General features: G+C 38.6%; 1 protein-coding gene across 2 annotated transcripts; it reads right to left on the bottom strand.

Annotated features, from left to right (window-relative positions):
- Window positions 1-3,987: 3,987 nt before the first annotated feature.
- Window positions 3,988-20,778, bottom strand: DNAJB11 (DnaJ heat shock protein family (Hsp40) member B11). Of its 2 annotated transcripts, XM_015131407.3 has the most exons (10): window positions 20,503-20,778; window positions 19,221-19,377; window positions 13,523-13,620; window positions 11,661-11,793; window positions 7,942-8,084; window positions 7,372-7,454; window positions 6,671-6,728; window positions 5,467-5,578; window positions 4,853-5,012; window positions 3,988-4,081 (listed from the first exon to the last, which is right to left on the bottom strand). In XM_015131407.3, the coding sequence occupies exons 1-10, from the start codon at window positions 20,568-20,570 to the stop codon at window positions 4,017-4,019; spliced, it is 1,077 nt and encodes a 358-aa protein (XP_014986893.2). In that variant the 5' UTR covers window positions 20,571-20,778; the 3' UTR covers window positions 3,988-4,016. The 2 variants fall into 2 exon arrangements, with proteins under 2 accessions (XP_014986893.2, XP_077848154.1); XM_077992028.1 differs by lacking the exons at window positions 7,942-8,084; window positions 11,661-11,793.
- Between the last annotated feature and the right edge of the window lie 29 nt (window positions 20,779-20,807).

Raw genomic sequence — 20,807 nt, 5'->3', positions numbered from 1 at the left:
CAATAGCTAGAAAATGGCTTTCCAAAAAAAAAAGAAAAAAAAGGTCTGGGGCTCCAGAGCCGATAACTCTCACACTATTTTAGCGCCACCTTCACACAAACATCATGCATTGCAGATGGAAGGAAAATTTTAAAAAATCCTAAGCCTTCCAAACCTCAGTTGTGCAACATATATTATTAACTCATTCTTTATTGCCTGTCTGTCCCAAGAGAGGCATTCCAGTTGTAAATGTCAAATCAACCAACAACTCTATGAAACATGTACTATTATTGTCACCATTTTACAGAGGGAGAAATTAAGGCACAACTAGTAAATGGTAGAACTGGAATTTGAATCTGATCAGTGTGATTCTAGAGCATGTACATGATAACCACTATGGTATATAAAACCTCCCGTTTTGTTTCTATATCCTGTCAAAAAATGATGTTTTCAACATAAAAGGGTAGAGTGAACATCAGTAAGAGGAAATGGAAGCCCAAGAGGGAAGAGGTGACTGATTATAAGAAACACTTTCTTTGAAGGAAATCCTGTCTTCTGGACTGGAGACAATTCCAGAATACTGAGAAAATCACCTAAATGTGAAAGTGAAGATCCCTAGGGTCCAGTATGGGTCCACAAAGAGTAAGTCATATCAGATACACCTAATTTCCTAACAGGTAGTCGTCTAACTGGATTTCAACAAGGTCTCTCAGCCTACCTGTGTGGACAAGATAAAGAAATACGGCAGATGCAAAATCAGTTATTTTTATGGAGGTTGATATGACTTTACCCTGATGTTCAGATGATTGTCAATCTGGAGCAGGCTTTCAGTGGCAAAATCTAACTAACAGTTGGCTTCAATTCTTTGGCTAGGGCTTTTATTAACTGTTTAGATGAAAATCTCATGTCTCAGTCAATACAGTGCACAGATAACATCAGGTGGAGAGGCTCATACTGAATGACTGATTTGGAAGATCCCAAAACATGGTAACAGACTGGACCACTGGGCCGACTGAGTTGGGGGGAGGTAACTGAATAGGAGTGAATATGAGGCCCTTTATCTCAAAATACTAGTCAACTTCTGTTGAGTGACCTGGCGCAGGCTGGGCGATACTCTTTAGAGCAGTGCAATCCACAGAAATATAATGTGAACTACATACGTAATTAATTAAAATTTCCTATTAGCCAAATTCTAAAAAGTGAAAAAAAAAAAAACCCTCAGGTGAATTTGAGTAATATATCTTGTTTTTAATATCTATTTTATTTCACCAATTATATTCAAAATACTATCATTTAAACATGTAATCAATATAAAATTGAGACATTTTACATTTTTTTAATACTAAGTCTTCAAAATCTAGTGTGTATTTTATGCTTCATAGCACCTCTGTTTGGATGAGCCACATTCCAAGTACTCAGTTGCCACATGTGGCTACCAGATTGGACTATGCAGCTCTAGAGGGTTTTCACTGACATTCAGTGTGATGAGACTGCCCCCAAATTATGTCATTCTCAGGCTGGCTGCATTATTAGAGGAACTGTGCTTAAAGTTATACTACTCAGAAATATTTTATTTCTCTTAATGGAATAAGAGAGGGTCAGGGCTCTTTGACATCTAAAATCATGATGGAAGCTGTATAGGTGCCCACTGCCTGTGACCTGTGTCCAACCCTTCACTGTGAGTCCTGGGGCAATTTCAGTGACAAAAATACTAGAATTTAAAAAAGTGAACACTTACCAAATGGTGTCTTCTTCTCTTATCTTTCAGAGTCCTTGGATATCTTTTGTTCATGGTAAAGGTTGCTACTGGAGCCAATAGCAGCTTTTTTTCAAGGAATAGAATAAAATTATCTTTCCATTCCCATTTCTAGTAACACCTGATGGAACTTTTCAGACAGGTTTTAAGTTTCCATATCCTGTTCCCTTTTCAGTGATTGCTGAGCACTAACATCCGTCTAGGATTTGGCAATCCAGCACCTAACCAATAGTGAATGCAGATAAGGGGCAGAAGTATGCGTAAGTGAATAAATCTCTGAATAGCCCAAAAAGATGTTTAAGATGCATAAAAGACCAAGCACAAAAATATCACCCTTCATCGTCTCCATTTTGCAGAGAAAACTGAGGTTAACAGGTTTCCTCAGTGTCATAGCGGTTAAGTCTGATTCCAGGCCAAGCATCCTTTCAGTCTCATTATATAGCTCCCTGGAATGGCTTTTTTCCTTGCAGAACTGAAGACACTATTATCTGTTCTTCCACATTAATTACCTAGCATCCTTCCTCTACAGTGTTTATTTTCCCTTCTTAAGAAAATCTATGGAACTTTAATATAAATCTTTCCAGAATACAATGTGCCTCAGATAAAGCACTTCAAGCTACCTGAAGTTGAGTCCAATAATGAAAGAATATTCTTAACTCATTAAATCATGACAATCTAGACAATGGATAAGAAGTGACAAAGCCCCATTAAAATTCTTCTTTGTAGGAAACACATTATCCCTCTGGGGTCTTTCTCAACAAGACTAGTAGCTCTAGCTCTTAGTATCATGACTGACCCTTGCATATATCTTGGAAAAATGGGGATTAGTAAGTGCAAATAATGATCAAGACTTCGCCTGGGCTAAGATATATAAAGGAAATGATGATGACTCCTAAGAAATGCTCAACTAGAGGCAATTCAGTACATAATGAATCTTACAGGTACAAAAAGTCCACTAAATTTACGTACGTATTTATGTGGTTTCACTTGATGTTTTTTTGTTTTTTTAGGGACAGTCTTGCTCTGTCGCCCAGGCTGGAGTGCAGTGGCACGATCTTGGCTCACTGGAACCTCCACCTCCCAGGTTCAAGCAATTCTCCTGCATCAGCCTCCTGAGTAGCTGGGATTGCAGGCGCCCATCACCACGTCCGGCTAATTTTTGTATTTTTAGTAAAGACAGGGTTTCACCATGTTGGCCAGGGTGATCTCGAACTCCTGATCTTGTGATCCACCCGCCTCAGCCTCCCAAAGTGCTGGGATTATAGGTGTAAGCCACCGCGCCTGGTGATTTCTAAGATATGTATAGCCAAAAGCAGGGATGCTGCTGGAAATATGCTGATGTCTAGAAGGCAGCTCTGCACACAATGAATTGAAATACTCACTAGCAGAGACCAAAAGCCCAAAGTACATGAGAAGTAGAGTGTGATGTGACTATACATATGAAAATGAGGGAGATGCAAAAGTCAAATGTACTCATCGCATAGCATCTGAATTGGGTGCCATGAGAAGAGCAAACATAATTTGCAACTCTAAATTCCTTTTCTGGAACCAGTGGTAGTCATTGTTCCTAAACAAACCAAAGGCTTTCTAACCATGAGGTCAACTGAAATCATATACATGAAAGGTGCTTCCTAAACAGTAAAGTGTCCATATCAGATTATTATTCCCAAATTAAATGAGAGAAAATATACTTCCTCAGGGACAATTAGATCTTTGTGTAACCTTCATTCATGGACCCCAATCAACCAGTTTCTTCCAAGCTCCTTTCTAGCAGATGCCGTGTATGTAATTAGGCATGGGGACTGGATCTATATCACTCTTTTGCATGCTTGTGCATCCATCTTGCTTGATGGGAGGACAACCCAAATAGCTCACAGAAGAAACAGGAGTCATGAAAAAAATAACAACAAAATGTATTTAAAAACAGACTTCTCCAGTTGGCATTTTGAATGAAATTGCTAACAACTCCAACCCTCTATGTGTGTTTCTTTTGCTCCTGGAGTCCTCTTGCAGCTTTAATTCTTGAAACTCAGGCGGCAGCACCAGACATTAAATCCCCAAAGGGAGAGGTATTAGTAAACCTTTTGCTGGTCATTCTTTTCTGAATGCAAATGGACAAATTCTTAAGCCCTCTTATTCATTTCATGATGATCATTAGACAAAAAAAATTAAGCCAAACTTGCATATTGAAAATAAAAACAAAAACACACACAAAAAAACCCTGTAGATAATAAATATCGCCGATTCACTTATTTTAAACAAAGTCCAATTTTATTCACTGTTAATATCCTTGCAGTCCATTGTATACCTTCTGCACTGACCCTTGTTTCAGTAGCTGTTTGATACCTGAAGAATGAATGAACAAATGACTCCATTAACAAAAAAATGTTACTTTCCTAGTGTTTAAAGAGCATATTTCAAGAAAAGGCTCATAAAAGGCCTTATGACAAACATGGATGTGAATTAAATAACTACCAATCTCCAACATAATCGCATGTAGGTAATCCCACACATGCACATATGTTTCCAGGATGATCCCTTGTCTCTTTTAGGCCCACATACCACATACATGTCCCACAAAGCTCTGCAAAATGAGGAATGAGAAGAGGCAATCAAAAGGGAAAGAAAACTCTTCAGTTAAGTCTCCCATTCCTTCTTCTGTATCCTCTTTTCAGTTTTTACCTCCTTCATTGCTCTCCTTTCTCTTACTATTTAGGACCCCGAGTGGGGCCCTCTTCTCAGCCAGTCATCCTAGACATGCAACCATAAGCTTCTAATCTTTCTATTGTCTACCTCATCTTCCCTTTTACAGAGTGGTCCAGCTCATTTGTTTTAAGGGATTCTGTTTCATTCCCACATACTCTATCACTCCCTAGGTTTCGAAGCACAGCTTACACAGACTTTTGTAACACAAAGATGTAGGATTTTTAACATATCACCTTTACAAAGTAAGATGAGTTCATTCCTATGTTAGTGTTCTACTAGCATTAATGATTGATGTCTTGATGTCTCATGTCACTGGAGAGTTCTGCTTCTATTGCCACCCTTTTCTCATCACACACACACACACACACACACACACACACACACACACACACACACACTCATATGCCATACCTTCTCTTGCTTCCTCTGTTAACTGTTCTTTTGGAAAATCCACATCAAAAGTGATTATCAAAGAGCCCTTGATATTATTGTTGTCAAAGTTGGGGAGCCCTTCCCCTTTCTTCCATAGCTTCGCTCCTGGCCTGGTGATCTTATCCCGGGAAATATGTACCTAGGAAACAAAAGGGAATGCACTGCAGCAGGAGCGGTACATCTGAAGTACATCATACAGCTTCTAGTGAGCACTGGTACACAAAGCTAATGTCACAGCTCAGCAAAAAGAAAGAATGAAGGAGCAAAGGAAATATCATTAGGACAATGTCAGTCAAGAACAAAGGATTTTATTAAAGAAGAAAATCAAACACAAAAACAAGTAAACAAAGAAAGGTTTTCATCAATAGAAACTATAAGGACAAGACTGTCAAAGGCTGTGCAATCCATTCTGAGTAGCTGAAAGGTCTGGCACTGTTATTGCAGGATGCTCAGCAGCAGAGTAAGTACAGACGAAGAATACGACTGAGAAAGGAGTCCCTCTGGTTCTCAATGACTGAAACAGCTGATACATCTCAAAACTACCCACATAAAGGCTTCAAAAGGAAGGAGAACAAGTAAATTGGTTTGTTTACCTTGTGACCATCCAAGTGAGTAATATCCATCTCAAAGCCAACCAGCGACTCAACTAATGAGATTGTCACATTTGTGTACAAATCATCTCCTCTCCTTTCAAATATTGGGTGCCTAAAAACAGAATAGGTAAACATCATTAATTTCCACTTTAAGTTCAAAGAGTTGTTAGAAAAATCTTGGAAAAAGGTGAACACCACTCTTTCAAACCATAAACATTTCTTAGACATACGTTTGTGTGTAGTATTAATCGAGAATATAAAGTTGTTTAAGTCTTATTAAATGCTACTGTTAAGGAACACACAATCAGCAAAAGCCAGAGTATAAGTAAAACTATAATCATTAGATTATGGAAAAGAGAGAAAGAAAGTTTCTGGGGAGATCATCTTCAGAAATGGGTCTACAGAAGTTTCCTGAGCTGGGCTCACAAGACTAAGTTGGCTGTAGAAATGCAGATAAAATGGGTGGAAGGAAGGGGAAATAGAGTGAGAAGGAATTCTGGCAAAGACAAGGAAGGTGTCAGGTTTATTCAGGAAACAACACACGTTCCAGTTTCTCTAAGAAGTGATGATAAAGACAAGGTAGGCAAAGAAGCTGGGGAAAACAACACTGAGAATAAAGAGTGCAGGAAGGAAAAGTCCCAGACAGTGGGCGGCCATTTCTCCCTATTCTGGTGGGAACTCTGTTTTGATGACTCCTTATAGATGCAGAGATATTACTGGTTTCCAAAGCGGTAACAAGAGAGAAATACTAATCAAGAAAGCCGGAGTCCCAGGCAAAATTGTCTAAGCAGCACTTCATGCTGAAGAGAAGCTCACAAAAGAAAAGCTCTCTCTTCACAGAAGCTGCATATTACGTAGAAAGTTCTTTCTATGGCAAAGTCTCCTATTCTTGTATGGTGCCATAGTTCTTCAGCTAAAATCTCAGCTTTGACTCCCTATCTTGTTTGTTTCTCTTTTATAACTCCTTACTTATCAATTCTTTCCTTTCAACATCTTTTGCATTTGTAAGTCCTAAGTAAATAAATAACTGGGGCTCAATCCTAGGGCCCAACCCCAAGCTTTCAGCCTTGTAGAGGAGTTACAAATCATCGTTTAGGGTAATAAGGGTAAGAAACAGAGAAAAAAGTCTCTAACTGCTCTGGTGGCCACCCACACCTCTATAATCTGACTCATCTGAGAAGACCTCTAAAATTAGATAACTTACTTGACAACTTTGATTCGGAACCGTAAATCTCCAGGCTCCCCATCCACATGAGGCTCACCTAGTCAGAGCAGATTACAGCATATTGTAAATCATACGAGTTGAATACCACACATCTATTTGGCAACTGATAATTCTTTTTAATCCACTACTTTGGGCATTGATCTGTCAAATCTGTGGCGGCTGTGTCTCTGCCTGGTTCTATCAAGTTTCAGATTATTAGAAATCATTACCTTTGCCTCAGATACAGCAGTACATAACTTGACCCATTTCCTAAACCAAGAATGATTCACTAGTCTATTGAACCTAAGTCTCAAAGCTTTTTTTTTTTTATTTTTAGAGTTTTAAACTTAAGTCTAAAGGTGAGGTCCTGAGAACATCTTATTAATGCCAACTAGAGTTACATATCTTCTTTCATTGCTGAGTTAAAATTCATTAAGGTCTGAACACCCTAAATTTTGAGGAAACTTAGGTTACCTCATAATAACTTTTGGCCATGACATTCAAAGGATAAACGGTAATGCTACTGCTTCAGGTAAACAAAAAGTTTTGTATATCCTAAAATTGGCTGAAGGGTATTGGAAATTATATATGCATTTACTATGTGAACATTAAGATGGAGCAAGGCAGGGATGAGAGGTATTCACAAACAAGCAGAGAGCAGAAAGTTATGACAATAAAAAAATCAAATATCAATATTTTACCTTCTCCAATAAAGGGGTACTCCATGCCGTCTCTCACCCCAGGCTCTATTTCTACTTCCAGCGTTCGTTCTTCATTCACTAGTCTGAGGTAAAGACAATTAAAAGAGGAGAAAAATAATGAAAATATAAACAAAACATCAGATATATATATAAAGTTTTATCTATTTTATCAGAGCTTTTTCTTGGAAGACTATAGTGTGCCTCTACTTGACAAAACTATCTGATAAATCTTTTACACCTTCTATATGCTAAAATCCAGGGTGAAGCTACTATACATTATATAAACATATAAGGCTGCTCTAATAGTACAAGAAGGAAGAAAATGAAGCATTAATACTTGTTGAAAATATATCAGAAATAAAGGGCACTGCTTGTTAGTTCAGAAACATAAAAGGAGATATTTATAAGAAATACTTCAGAAAAAAATGTACATTTTTTTGCTTTATCCTTTTGCAGAACATGGCAGTGGGGAGGGGACAGAAAAGGATCTAGTATGGACCACTAGCGTTTGACTAGATAAACGAAATTAACAAGTGTTTCTTGGTAGAACAAAGAAGGTACTTCACTTACTTGACATTAGGGCATTCATCGCAGACCACCTCCTGGGTCATTTGGAAGCGCCCAGGGCCCAGCTGGGTGGTCCGCATCTCTTGCCGGCAATTGCACTTCCGTTTGCCAGGAGCCTGCCTTGCCACAGGTTTGTTTCTAACTACCTAGAAAGTGCATAAACAACATCAGCTTCTCTCTTGTGTAAAATAGGCTTTCGTTTCCTCAACTGATCAAGGCTCTGCACATATGCCTGGACTGAAACTTCCCCTTCTCTGGCAATCTATCCCTCAGAGATCTAAAGTTGACAAAACTCTTTGAAGAGTACAAATCAGACCCCAAACAGGAATGAAGCAAACACATACTTAAATGACTCAAATTCTAAAGCTGGAGAAGTAGAGACGGGAGTAAGAAAACAAGAGAACCGAAAAATAAAGTGTATGATATCAGCATTTCTAAGCCACAATTAAATGCTACTGAGTTAAAGTAGTTCATGTAATGATTATCTTTTAAGAAATCCAAGCTGTGTAAAGCATAACCCATGAGGAACAATCACCGCCTTCAAAACCTGGTATGTGGCTACCATCCAATCCTCTGATTAACCTAATGAAAATGTCTCCTTATTTCAGGAAACTCAATCTAGGACTATTTCTGGAGCTATCTCCATTCAGATACTTTAACACATAGGAAGAGAAACAATGACCATCTCTTTGTACTTGACTGCAATCAAACATTCTGATCCCTCTAAGAATGTAAAATTGATATATATGCAGAAATGTATTCCTAGTTTTGCCTGTTTAATTAGTCAAACATCTAATCACAAGGTATGTGCTCATGCAGCAGAATGATGAATGCTTGGAGAAAAATCCCTTAAAGCCTACCAACACATGAAAGGCCCAGGTCAACAGAGTAAATATAGCAACAATAACAGTAATCAGAGCAAACACTTTATAGCACTTACTACATGCCAAGCAATGTGCCAAACACTTTTACATATTCATTTAATCCTCACAACTGTATGAGATGGGTACTGTTATTATCCCCATTTTACAGATGAGGTAACAGAAGTATAGAAAGGTTAAGTAACATGACCAAGGCCACATGACTAATACACGGCAGAGCCAGGATTCTAAACTAGGCAGTCTAGCTGCAAAGTCCATGCTTCTTAACTATTGTGCTATCCTATTTCTCAAGGTATTTTTTTTTCTTTAAAAAATAATTTATATACAGAAGGAGCAGGATTGAAAAAAAGGAAAAGAATTTAACATGGGGTTATTGAAACAGCAAAGCCACTTACAGCCTTTAGAATAGTCGTATTAAAAAAGAGTTTGTTCGGGAACACACTAACAGCAAAAAGTGATGTCTACTGTGTATTAGTGACAACTGCAGAACAGGCTTGGAAGGGAACATGGGCGCTAATTAGGCTCACCTCTTTCCTCCCATCTAAACAATCTCACTGGTTTATGAATATTTTTAATGCCCTTTTCTCCTGCAGCCTGAACAGTATTACAAGTCAGTTGCATCTTCTGTGATTTTCTACGTCTCTTCTTTCAATTATTCAGAGAAGCAGCTACAACTAAGAAGAATACACTTCTTGTCAAAATGGCACATATGCACAGGCTACCGGCTGTCTCCTCCAGTAGCTTGGAAAAACTACAAGAAAACATGGATTCCAGGAAACAGTAACTACAACACAGAATATATGAGAAAATCCCACAGATAGAGGGCTGTTTTGAACTGTTTCCCCTGACTGCAGAGAACAAAAAGACTCCAGACAGCAAACAAAACAAAAAACACCCCAAGAAACCAAACAAAACACAGTTAAAACCAGTGGGCCAGGGCTCAGCCCACGATGCTCTACAGGGAAAGGTAGTTGCTGGTACCCATAAGGGAATATCAGCTCAAAGGCCAAGACAGCTAGATACCTGAGAAGGTCAATCATCTGCCCCACAAAAGACAACAAACTGAATAACACATATATTTTAAGCAATTGTACTTTGCCTAAAAAAAGATTAGACAGACCAAGAACTTAAAACAAGCATGATAATACTTAAGGAGGTAAGGCATTAGTAAAATGATATAGAGTAAGAAATAATGCAAGAATCAAGTAGAAATATTATGCATAAAAATATGAGTTGAAATTAAAACACAGCAGATGGGTTGTTACTAGAATGGATATAGCTGAAGACTGAAGTAGTAAGCTAGGAGATCAAAATGAGGTACCTCCCAGAAGGAAGCAGTGAAGGATAAAGAAACATAATTTATTTTTCATATTTAAAAGAAAATTAAGAGCAGACAGAAGTAGAAGTGATAAAAGAATTGTAAAAAATTATGAGACATATTTTCCAGAATTTAAAAAAGATGAATAACCTCATATTAAAAGATCCCAGAGTTTTAGCAGAAAATATAGGTGAACAGCTTTCTTATTTTAAAATTTTTTTTCAGATATAAGTTTCAGTTATGTTGTCCAGGCTAGAGTACAGTGGCTATTCACAGATGCAATCATAGGACATGACAGCCTCAAATTCCTGGCCTCAAGCGATCCTCCCACCTCAGCCTCCTTAGTAGCTGAGATTACAAGTGTGCTCCACTGCACACAGCTGCTTTCTTATTTTAGAAAAAAGAATTTCTTTAACAAGACACAAAAACTAACCATTAAAGACTGACAGATTTGATCACATTAAAATTAATTAGTTCTGTTTGCTGAAAATTGAAATAAATCTTAAACATAATGAAAAGACAAGTTACAAACACATAGGCTATATTTGCATTACATACAGCCAACAAAGAATTAGCAGCAAGAGTGAAGTACTCTTAGAAATCAGTAAGAAAGAGGCAAAAGAATGAACAGGCATTTCACAAGAGAGGAAACAAATATGGCCAATAAACACAGGAAGAGATGCTGACCCTAATTGGTAACTTAAAAAAATGTAAAACAAGACCATAATGAGATAATATTTTATACCCATTTGATGGGCAAAAATTAAGAAGTCTAATAATTCCAAGTATTAGTGAGGCAGTGAATCTATAGGATCTCATAAATTGCACGTAGAAGCGTCAGGACAATCAATTTCAAAAACAGTACAGTATTAGCTTGTAAAAATGAACATTGGTTCATATTACCCAGCAATTCTACTCTCAAGCATATCCACCTAAGAGATATTCTTGTTTATCTGAACCTGGATATATGGATTAAAAAGTTCATAAAAGTACTGTTTGGAATTAAATAAAACTGGAAGAAACAAAAATGCCTATTAATAAATTATGGTCACAATATAGCAATAAGCAACACGGGTGAATCCTAGTAACATAATAGTGAGTGAAAATAACCAGTCTCAGGAAATAATGAATAAAATACCATTTCTAAAAAATCAAAAACAATATAATAAACAATACATTATTCAGGTATTCATATATACATGATAAAATAAGAATGGCAAAAGAAAAATAAAGACATAATTCAATACAGTAGTTACCTCTGAAGGGAGGCAGGGTAATGGAACAGAGAAGTAGCATGTAGGCAGATTAAGTCATGGTAATGTTTTACTTAGTTCTTAGGCTGGGTGATAAAACAATGACATCACTGTATCATGAACCAAGGATTATAATTAATTCAATTTTGTGCATTTGATCACTCCCTCTTACCCTCAAAAAGACAGAGAAGGTACATATAAGCCTCTTATTCTTAGTCAAAAGTACAAGTTCTGGGAGTCAATATGAACAGCTATATTGTTTGAACTTACTTCCACAAAATTTCCTGCATATACTTCTTCCAAAGTGACTTCTAGATCTACAATAATATCACTTCCTCTTGGAATATTTCTGTCTTGCTGACGAGGGGTTCCTCCAAACATGAAACCAAAATCCCCAAAGAAGCTAAAGGTAAGTGCAAAATCATCAGGAAAGAAAAATCAAGACTCCATGTTTCACAATTAACTCATTTTCTTTACATTGATAAACTATTGTTTCTACCAATGCGTTGTGCAAAACTACAAGGTATTTTTTAATACAATGGAGTCATACATCATACATCATTTTAAATTTATATACTATCAACCATATTGTAACTATATGGTCCCTTACTACAAAAAAATTCACTTTTTAATACAATATAGCCCATACATATAGTACAGTACATACACACACAGTATGCCAATGAATTCAATGTTGGACCCAACCAATGAAATAATAATCTTTCAATATTGGGAAAAATCTGAAGATGGTGGACTTATTGAGAAAGAGTACAGTATACACAAACTTGTATAATGCTAAACTTAATGGTTTAAGAAATTTTTATCAGTAATTTTAATATATGTAGTGTTCCCTTTACATGCTTTTTAGAAGTGAACTTGTTGAAAGAAGCTACTGTTCTGCACAAAAATCTTGAGTATGTAATTAAATAAGCTAAAAAAGCACCAGCCTTAGTAAAATCCTAGTGCTTAAGGAGAAGGAAGTTCTAGCCTCTATAAGACCCAAACTAATTTTTGTAAGTCACAAAAGAGTAACTTGAGATCAACAAAGAAGGTGACCTTCAATCCTACAGGTGGTTTAATCTAATGTTAATTTTTGGTGTTATTAAGAAGCCTCAGATATTAGCACAGCGATGATGATAACTATATAACTCCCTCTCCCACCAACCAACTCAGGTGAATGAATTCCCTGAATCTTAAATAAAGGCAAGGAGAGAGAACAGCGTGGGGGCTGGGGAAGCTTTTTCTCTTTCTGGTATCTCCTAGGGATCACTTCAGACAGCCCAGTTGATCCTGGGGGGAGAAAAGATGTCCTAATCATGTTACTCACACATCTTTACAGGCCCTAAACATCTACTCCCCCACCCCAGGCCCTCCAGCCAAGCACTAAATGGTGGTAACTACTGTATGCAACAGCGATTCTTACTTCTTTTGGGGAAGGGTTCACAGAACCCTTTGAGAATCTGAAGAAAACAATGAACTCTCCCCATAAAAATGCAGATTCAAACATCTTTTTGTTTATAATTTCAGACCTGAAACCCCAGATTAAGGTCTCTTAGTATATGTAATAATCAGGGAATGTGGAAATTCAAATGCTCAATAAAGAGAGGTTCAAAGAGTGAGGAGGAAAGGTGTTTATTATTCCAACCACCCAGCACTCCCAGAAAGCAAGAGATAAAGGTCCTCTACCATAATTCCTTCCCCTAATGCTGGTTATTATAATCACCCTCACTTGTTGATAGGATGAGAGAGAGAGGCAGTTCTGGGTATGGGAGTAGGAATTTTTCTATCTCTGCTAACAATAATTTTGCTCATTAAGTGGTTTGCAGATTCCAAGATAGCAAGTAGGCAAGGATGAACTGGTTTCCAACACAGGTCCCCACCACGAATTCTCAGCATTGATTTAACTGATATGGTTGGCTAGATGGAATGTCTTTTCAATGCCATCCATCTTTCCTGAAGGTTTGCGAAAATAGAAGACTATCTTCCCACAGGGAGGACAATAATTGATCTTTGGATCAGCTAACTTGTACTGTTCATCGAAAGCTTCTGAACTAGGGAATGAGAGGAATTCTTTAATCGCTAAGTGACCCTCTCTCAGACACTAACACATTGCAGATGGGTGAATTACTCACTGTGAAAAAATGTCTCCATGGGAGCTCTGATGGCCATCCTTTAATCCTTCTTCACCATAAGTATCGTACTGTTTCCGTTTCTCACTATCTGACAGAACCTGGGGATAAAAACCAGTGGAGAAAAAGATCACAAGCTGGTAATATCCAGTTAAGGCACAGTCATATTTATGTTTGTTTTTACTTTGACAATGGGTCTAAAATTCTAACAGAATGTAGTTTCCATTATGTACTGTATTAAGGCATATTTACAAAGTTATTTTCTCTAAGACTAAATTCTTTGATGCATTGTTCATTCCACATTGCTCAATTCATGTTTTTAAGTTAAAGTTGTCAAAACTCGCCTAGTCACTAAAAAATAATACCTGAGATTAGTAATGCAGCTGTGAAGGTCAGAGTGGTAACAGGAAAGAGGTAAGATGGATTCCTCAGGTTTACTTCCCATGCAGTTTGACTCTGGTGCTTATGCTGTTAACTACTATACTGCCTTCAAAACAACTTGGCCCCGCAGGTCTACAACACCCCCTACCCAACACACACACACACACACCCCCACACCCACACCCACACACAGAATTTCTGTCCCATAGGATCCCTGAGGTGTTGAAAGAAAGGACTCCAACAGCTCTTGGGTTCACCTGGGTATAACTCACTGTTTCAGTTCCAGTGCTTCAAAACAACTTGGCCCCACAGGTCTACAACACTCCCTACCCAACACACGCACACGCGCGCACACACACACACACACACACAGATGCACGTATTAGGAGATTGTCAAGTCAAGGAAATCAAATGACAGGCCCTCCAGAGAGGTCTATACTGATATCTTTTCCTCCTCCTTTTTTCATTTTTTGGTGTATGTAGAAATCCATTTGTGGAAGAATGCTGCCCGCCTTTTATACATATATATGTATAAAATAAGAATGGCAAAAGAACAATAAAGACATAATTCAATACAGTAGTTACCTGTGAAGGGAGGCAGGGTAATGGAACAGGGAAGTGGCATGTACGCAGATTAAGTCATGGTAATGTTTTACTTAGTTCTTAAGCTGGGTGATAAAACAATGACATCAGTGTATCATGAACCAAGGATTATAATTAATTCAATTTTGTGCATTTGATCACTCCCTCTTACCCTCAAAAAGACAGAGAAGGTACATATAAACCTCTTATTCTTAGTCAAAAGTACAAGTTCTGGGAGTATATGTAGATACGTAGAATGAAGCAAACACATACTTAAATGACTCAAATTCTAAAGCTGGAGAAGTAGAGACAGGAGTAAGAAAACAAGAGAACCGAAAAATAAAGTGTATGATATCAGCATTTCTAAGCCACAATTAAATGCTACTGAGTTAAAGTAGTTCATATAATGATTATCTTTTAAGAAATCCGAGCTGTATAAAGCATAACCCCTGAGGAACAATCACCGCCTTCAAAACCTGGTATGTGGCTACCATCCAATCCTCTGATTAACCTAATGAAAATGTCTCCTTATTTCAGAAAACTCAATCCAGGATTATTTCTGGAGCTATCTGCTCTTAATTTTCTTTTAAATATAAAAAATAAATTATGTTTCTTTATCCTTCACTGCTTCCTTCTGGGAGGTACCTCATTTTGATCTCCTAGCTTACTACTTCAGTCTTCAGCTATATCCATTCTAGTAACAACCCATCTGCTGTGTTTTAATTTCAACTCATATTTTTATGCATAATATTTCTACTTGATTCTTGCATTATTTCTTACTCTATATCATTTTACTAATGTCTTACCTCCTTAAGTATTATCATGCTTGTTTTAAGCTCTTGGTCTGTCTAATCTTTTTTTAGGCAAAGTACAATTGCTTAAAATATATGTGTTATTCAGTTTGTTGTCTTTTGTGGGGCAGATGATTGACCTTCTCAGGTATCTAGCTGTCTTGGCCTTTGAGCTGATATTCCCTTATGGATACCAGCAACTACCTTTCCCTGTAGAGCATCGTGGGCTGAGCCCTGGCCCACTGGTTTTAACTGTGTTTTGTTTGGTTTCTTGGGGTGTTTTTTGTTTTGTTTGCTGTCTGGAGTCTTTTTGTTCTCTGCAGTCAGGGGAAACAGTTCAAAACAGCCCTCTATCTGTGGGATTTTCTCTGGGAGTATATGAAGTATATGTATATGTGTATATCTATATATATACACACACACACATATATATACATGTTTAAGTTTGTAATGTCCTGAGTTTGAAATGCAGAGAAAGTAATAAGTGAAAATACTCTATGAAGGTTATTTAAGGTCAATTTCATTGCTTGAAATAATTCTTGAAGTTTTAAGTTTCAGTGAATTACATACACAATCATGACTAATGCTTCCTCTCTGTATAATATTAAAGAATGTAACAACAAAATAAGCTTCCATCCTTTTCGAAATTTGTCTTCAACATGCAAAAATTCTCTTTTATTTAGAGCAATCTGATATATATGCACATATATACTTGTGAAAATTAAATGGCTTTAAAATCTTCCTTTGATATTTATAAACTCCTACTTAGACAAGAGGCTGAAGGAGAGAGTTATTTCAAAACCATACTCACGGTGGCCCAGAAAAAGAGAGGTTCAAAGTAGATGGGGCTTGTTGACTTAAAAGAAAGGCATATTCACACAGTTTTGGCTTAGGGCCCAAATGAAGTGTTAGGAGTCATGGCAAAAAATGTATTAACATTTAAGATATCCTTGAAAGGATAAATAGAAATTGAATATACAAGAGAGTGAACATTCTTAAAAGCGAAGGCCAATGGGTTATTCCAGAAGTGACCACAGTACTTGATTAAAGCCACTATGATAGAAAAAGGGAGAGGAAAGAATGTTTTCACAAATATCTTTAGAAAATAGGTATTTTGGGGAAGCAGAAATGGGCACAGCTGACTTAAAAAAAAAAAAAACCCTTATTATTATCTGGATCTCCAATATTTTCACTTTTAGTCTACTTCTCTGATCTGATCTTGGAAAAGAAATGAACCCTGCATTTGAGACTATAAAAGACACCATTTCAAAACCCCCAAAGACTAGTTTTAAGTCAGTTTCTTTTTAGACATCAGAGGCTTCTGTAATAACCCCCTAAAAACTACTCATGAAGTCATTTATTATCATTCACTTCCTCCTCACTTTTCTTCCACCAAGGAATGCAATTTTATTCCATGGTCTTGGAAACTATTTTAAAAGAAAAAAGGTTTTTAGTTGATTGGCCAACCAATACACAGATTCTCAAGTAATTAAAATGCCAGCAGTAATCTTAGCTCTGTAGAGAAAACAAATTTGTATTCACAAAAGATTCTTCCTAACTGTACTCGGATTCTAATTTGCGAACACTAATTTACCTAAGACTAAAGGCAATCAAGCTTGAATGATAAAAAGAAAAAAGAAATTTAAACTAGTGGCTAAAAGGGTTGTTATAGTTAAATAAGCCATAATTTCATGATTGGCCTTTGTATAGTCTGCCTAGGTGATGGATAAAGAACATGAAGATTCTTTAGAGAGCATGGTAAATTCAGCTTCCCTAGAAAATGTTTTTGAGTATTGGGTTCCTAGCAAACAAGGGGAATATTCATGGAAAATACAGTACAAAATATGGAATCCATATTATCAACAAGAAACAAAATATTACATATAATTTAGGACAGGCCATCAGACTTCTGAAGTTTATTTATGTGCCTCCGGTTAAGAATTTCTGTCCCTTGGCCAGGCACGGTGGTTCATGCCTATAATACCAGCACTCTGGGAGGCTGAGGCAGTCGGATCAGGAGGTCAGGAGATCGAGACCATCCTGGCTAACACGGTGAAACCCTGTCTCTACTAAAAATACAAAAAATTAGCCAGGTGTGGTGGTGCATGCCTGTAGTCCCAGCTACTCGGGAGGCTGAGGCAGGAGAATGGCATAAATCCCAGGAGGCAGAGCTTGCAGTGAACGGAGATTGTGCCACTGCAGTCCAGCCTGGCAGACAGAGCGAGACTATGTCTTAAAAAAAAAAAAAAAAAAAAAAAGAGAGAATTTCTGTCCCATAGAATCCCTGAAGGTATTGAAAGAAAAAGGACCCCAACAACTCTTGGGTTCACCTGGGTATAACTCACTGTTTCAGTTCCATTGTTTCTTTTTTTTTTTTTTTTTTTTTTTGGAGACAGAGTCTCGCTCTGTTGCCCAGGCTGGAGTGCAGTGGCCGGATCTCAGCTCACTGCAAGCTCTGCCTCCCGGGTTTACGCCATTCTCCTGCCTCAGCCTCCCGAGTAGCTGGGACTGCAGGCGCCCGCCACCTCGCCCGGCTAGTTTTTTTGTATTTTTTAGTAGAGACGGGGTTTCACGGGGTTAGCCAGGATGGTCTCGATCTCCTGACCTCGTGATCCGCCCGTCTCGGCCTCCCAAAGTGCTGGGATTACAGGCTTGAGCCACCGCACCCGGCCTCCATTGTTTCTTTAATCTAAGAGATCTTGGGATTCCTTCCTTTCAAGGTTTATGTCTTCCTAAAATACTTTTCAATTTGTTTTTAGCCTTCTCAATATATAAGAATTTAAACTTAAATTCGGGAGTTTTAGCTCTATGACTTTTAGTTCAACTAATTTTTTTCTGTGTCCATTTAGAAAATGAGAATAAAAATATGCCTAGCTCTAATGTATTTCCTGGTGTCCTAGTGAAGGTTAAATGAGATGATACAAATGGAGAGTGTTTTGGTCCCCAGATTAGAGGTTGGAAAATCAAATTAAAACTGTGCTTTGTTTGATCTACGTAAAAAAGAAATTTAACTGAATTAGTTACCAACATTTTTACAAGCAGAACTTATATAAAAGTCTAGATTTTCAACTTTTCTGGAAAAATTAAATCATCTAGGAACATACTGTTTGCATTACTATGACAAAAACTGGCTAGGGTTGAGGTAACAGCTGCTCCCTTGAAATGGGGCCAGAAGGCTTCAATTTGTCAAAGCCCTCAACAATCCTTATTGCTTCCCAACATGGAGGCAGAATATCTGCTGTCATGTTTTAATTTATACCTGCCCTGCATGTTATTTGTCTAGTTCATATGAACATGTAGGTTTGCAACTCTCATGAAGGCTTTCTTTTTATTTTTGGTCTAGCTCCCGAACTGACTGACTGACAGACCAATCAATTGATCTACTTATTAATCTACCAATCTTTCATTTATTCTTTTGCAGCATTATTCTCCTTCTTAAAATAAATATTAATATCAAAAGGCAGAAAATGGTATCTACTAACATGAATGTAATATCTAGTACAATACAGTATCAAGTACTACTTTTACTTTCATCTACCATCTACTTTTAAATAAAAGTGACCTGGGCTGGGCGTGGTAGCTCACACCTGTAATCCCAACACTTTGAGAGGCCGAGGCGGGCGGGTCACTTGAGGTCAGGAGTTCGAGACCAGCCTGGCCAACATGGTGAAACCCTGTCTCTACTAAAAATACAAAAATTAACCAGGCGTGGTGACATGCACTTGTAATCCCAGCTACTCGGGAGGCTGAGGTGGGAGAAGTGCTTGAACCGTGGAGGCGGAGGTTGCAGTGAGCAGAGATTGCACCACTGCACTCCAGCCTAGGCAATAAAGTGAGACTCAGTCTCTAAATAAATATATGTGAGCTGAAAAGAGTATTTCTCTGTATTGTATATTTTTTCTAGAGCTACAGATCTTATTTGTTCTTTATCACTTTTCCTGACTCACCTCATAAGCAGCACCCAGATCCTGGAATTTCTCCTGGGCTTGTGGATCATCAGGGTTCCGGTCGGGATGAAGCTGTAGGGCTAGTTTCCTATAGGCCTTTTTAATATCCTTTATAGAGGCACTTCGAGGCACCCCCAAGATCTTATAGAAGTCTCGTCTGGGAAGTAGAGGGAGAGAATACTTCATCAGAGTTACATGTTACATTTTTAAAAGTAAAAGATTTATTTTTCCTCTACATTTAGGTTTGTATCTGAGCAAAGAGGTACGAAAGTGAACGTTTATGTGACACATATACACACAAAGAATGACTAAAAAGAGAACACCAGAATTTGTAATGAATCTTATATATTGAAGTAATTACAGTAAGAAGCTACATACTTCTTTTTAGATTATTCAAAACATCTGTGGCATCTTCTTTCAGAACCACCTTCAGTCAAGAAAACCACTTCCTTATTTTATGGTCTCATGTTATCTTTAGGCAATAACCATATAATCAAATTAACTCTTCCCCCCTTTCTCTACATTTGCTCCAAATGATTTTGACTTTTCTAAAAGTCAAATAACACTCTCAAGGGATGATTTTCCTTATTTAAAAAGATTATGCCACATAAATGTCCTAACAGTAGCATTGCCAGAATGTTAAAGACGAAGCAACTTAAGACAATAAATAGCTCAAGAAGCTGGGAAGCACAAGGGCTCTCCAAAGGGTCTTCTTGTTCCCCTCCCCATCCAATTTCCTTCAGTCCCAACTCGGCCTGGCATCATCCACCCACTTTAATGTCAGCCCCCCAATGGCTCTTCGCAGGCTTGGCATAGAGCATCGTCCGCTTCTCCAGCTCAGCGGGGCACAGCAACCCACCTCTTTGATCAAACAAACGTCCATCCCCCCAACCTCAGCCTAGCACTGTCACTACCTTTCCTTACAGTCAGGCATCCCTCTTTCTTCCCCCAGCTCTACGTGACAGTGCTCCAGCTCACAACCACCTTCTTTCCCTCATCCCCCAAATGCCGTTGGCAATGCATCCACCTCCCACTCCTCCGGGCAAATCTAGCTCTACCAAAGACCTTCTCTGGACCTAACGCCTTCTCACTGGTGTCACCTACGGTTCGCTTCTCACCCCACTAGTCTGGCCCATACTACCCCTTCCTCCGCCACCCCGCCAACCCACAGCGATGCCCCTCTCCACTCCCTCAGTCTGCAATACCACTTCCCCCACCCCCTCCCACCCCCTAGCAAAGGCTGACCCCCGGGCCCCGCTGTCTGCGAGTGTCTATTCCTCACCCGGCAATCACGGCCCCGATGAGGTACAGTAGCAACAGGCAAAAGGTGCTCAGGTTCTGCGGAGCCATGGTTCCTCTGTCCCGGGTCTTGTCCCACACACTCCTCACAGCCTCCTCCGCCGCCGCGTCGGCTCGCCAGCCCACCCAGCGCTGTGAGGCGCCTCACACCGGTGGGCGGGGGGGTCTCCTCCTTGGTCCGCAGAGACAGCTAGCTAGCCCCCTCCTTTTCCAGTCCACTTCCCGGGAGTCCCAAGTCCCGGTGAGAGAAGACCCCGGTAAGCGAGAGCCAATCGTTGCCCGGGACAT

The sequence above is a fragment of the Macaca mulatta genome, chromosome 2 (assembly GCF_049350105.2).
Source record: "Macaca mulatta isolate MMU2019108-1 chromosome 2, T2T-MMU8v2.0, whole genome shotgun sequence".
NCBI lineage: Eukaryota > Metazoa > Chordata > Mammalia > Primates > Cercopithecidae > Macaca > Macaca mulatta.
Note: the sequence above shows the minus strand (reverse complement) of the source record. Positions and strands in the feature narration are given on the sequence as shown.

Bases quoted from the DNA above. Each gene is read 5' to 3' on its own strand.
- DNAJB11 (XM_015131407.3), bottom strand. From the start codon at position 20,570: ATGGCTCCGCAGAACCTGAGCACCTTTTGCCTGTTGCTACTGTACCTC. The intron at 19,378-20,502 runs GTGAGGAATAGA...TCTACTTCCCAG, and splicing joins ATCGGGGCCGTGATTGCCGG to ACGAGACTTCTATAAGATCT. The intron at 6,729-7,371 runs GTAAAATATTGA...TGCTCTGACTAG, and splicing joins GTACCCCTTTATTGGAGAAG to GTGAGCCTCATGTGGATGGG.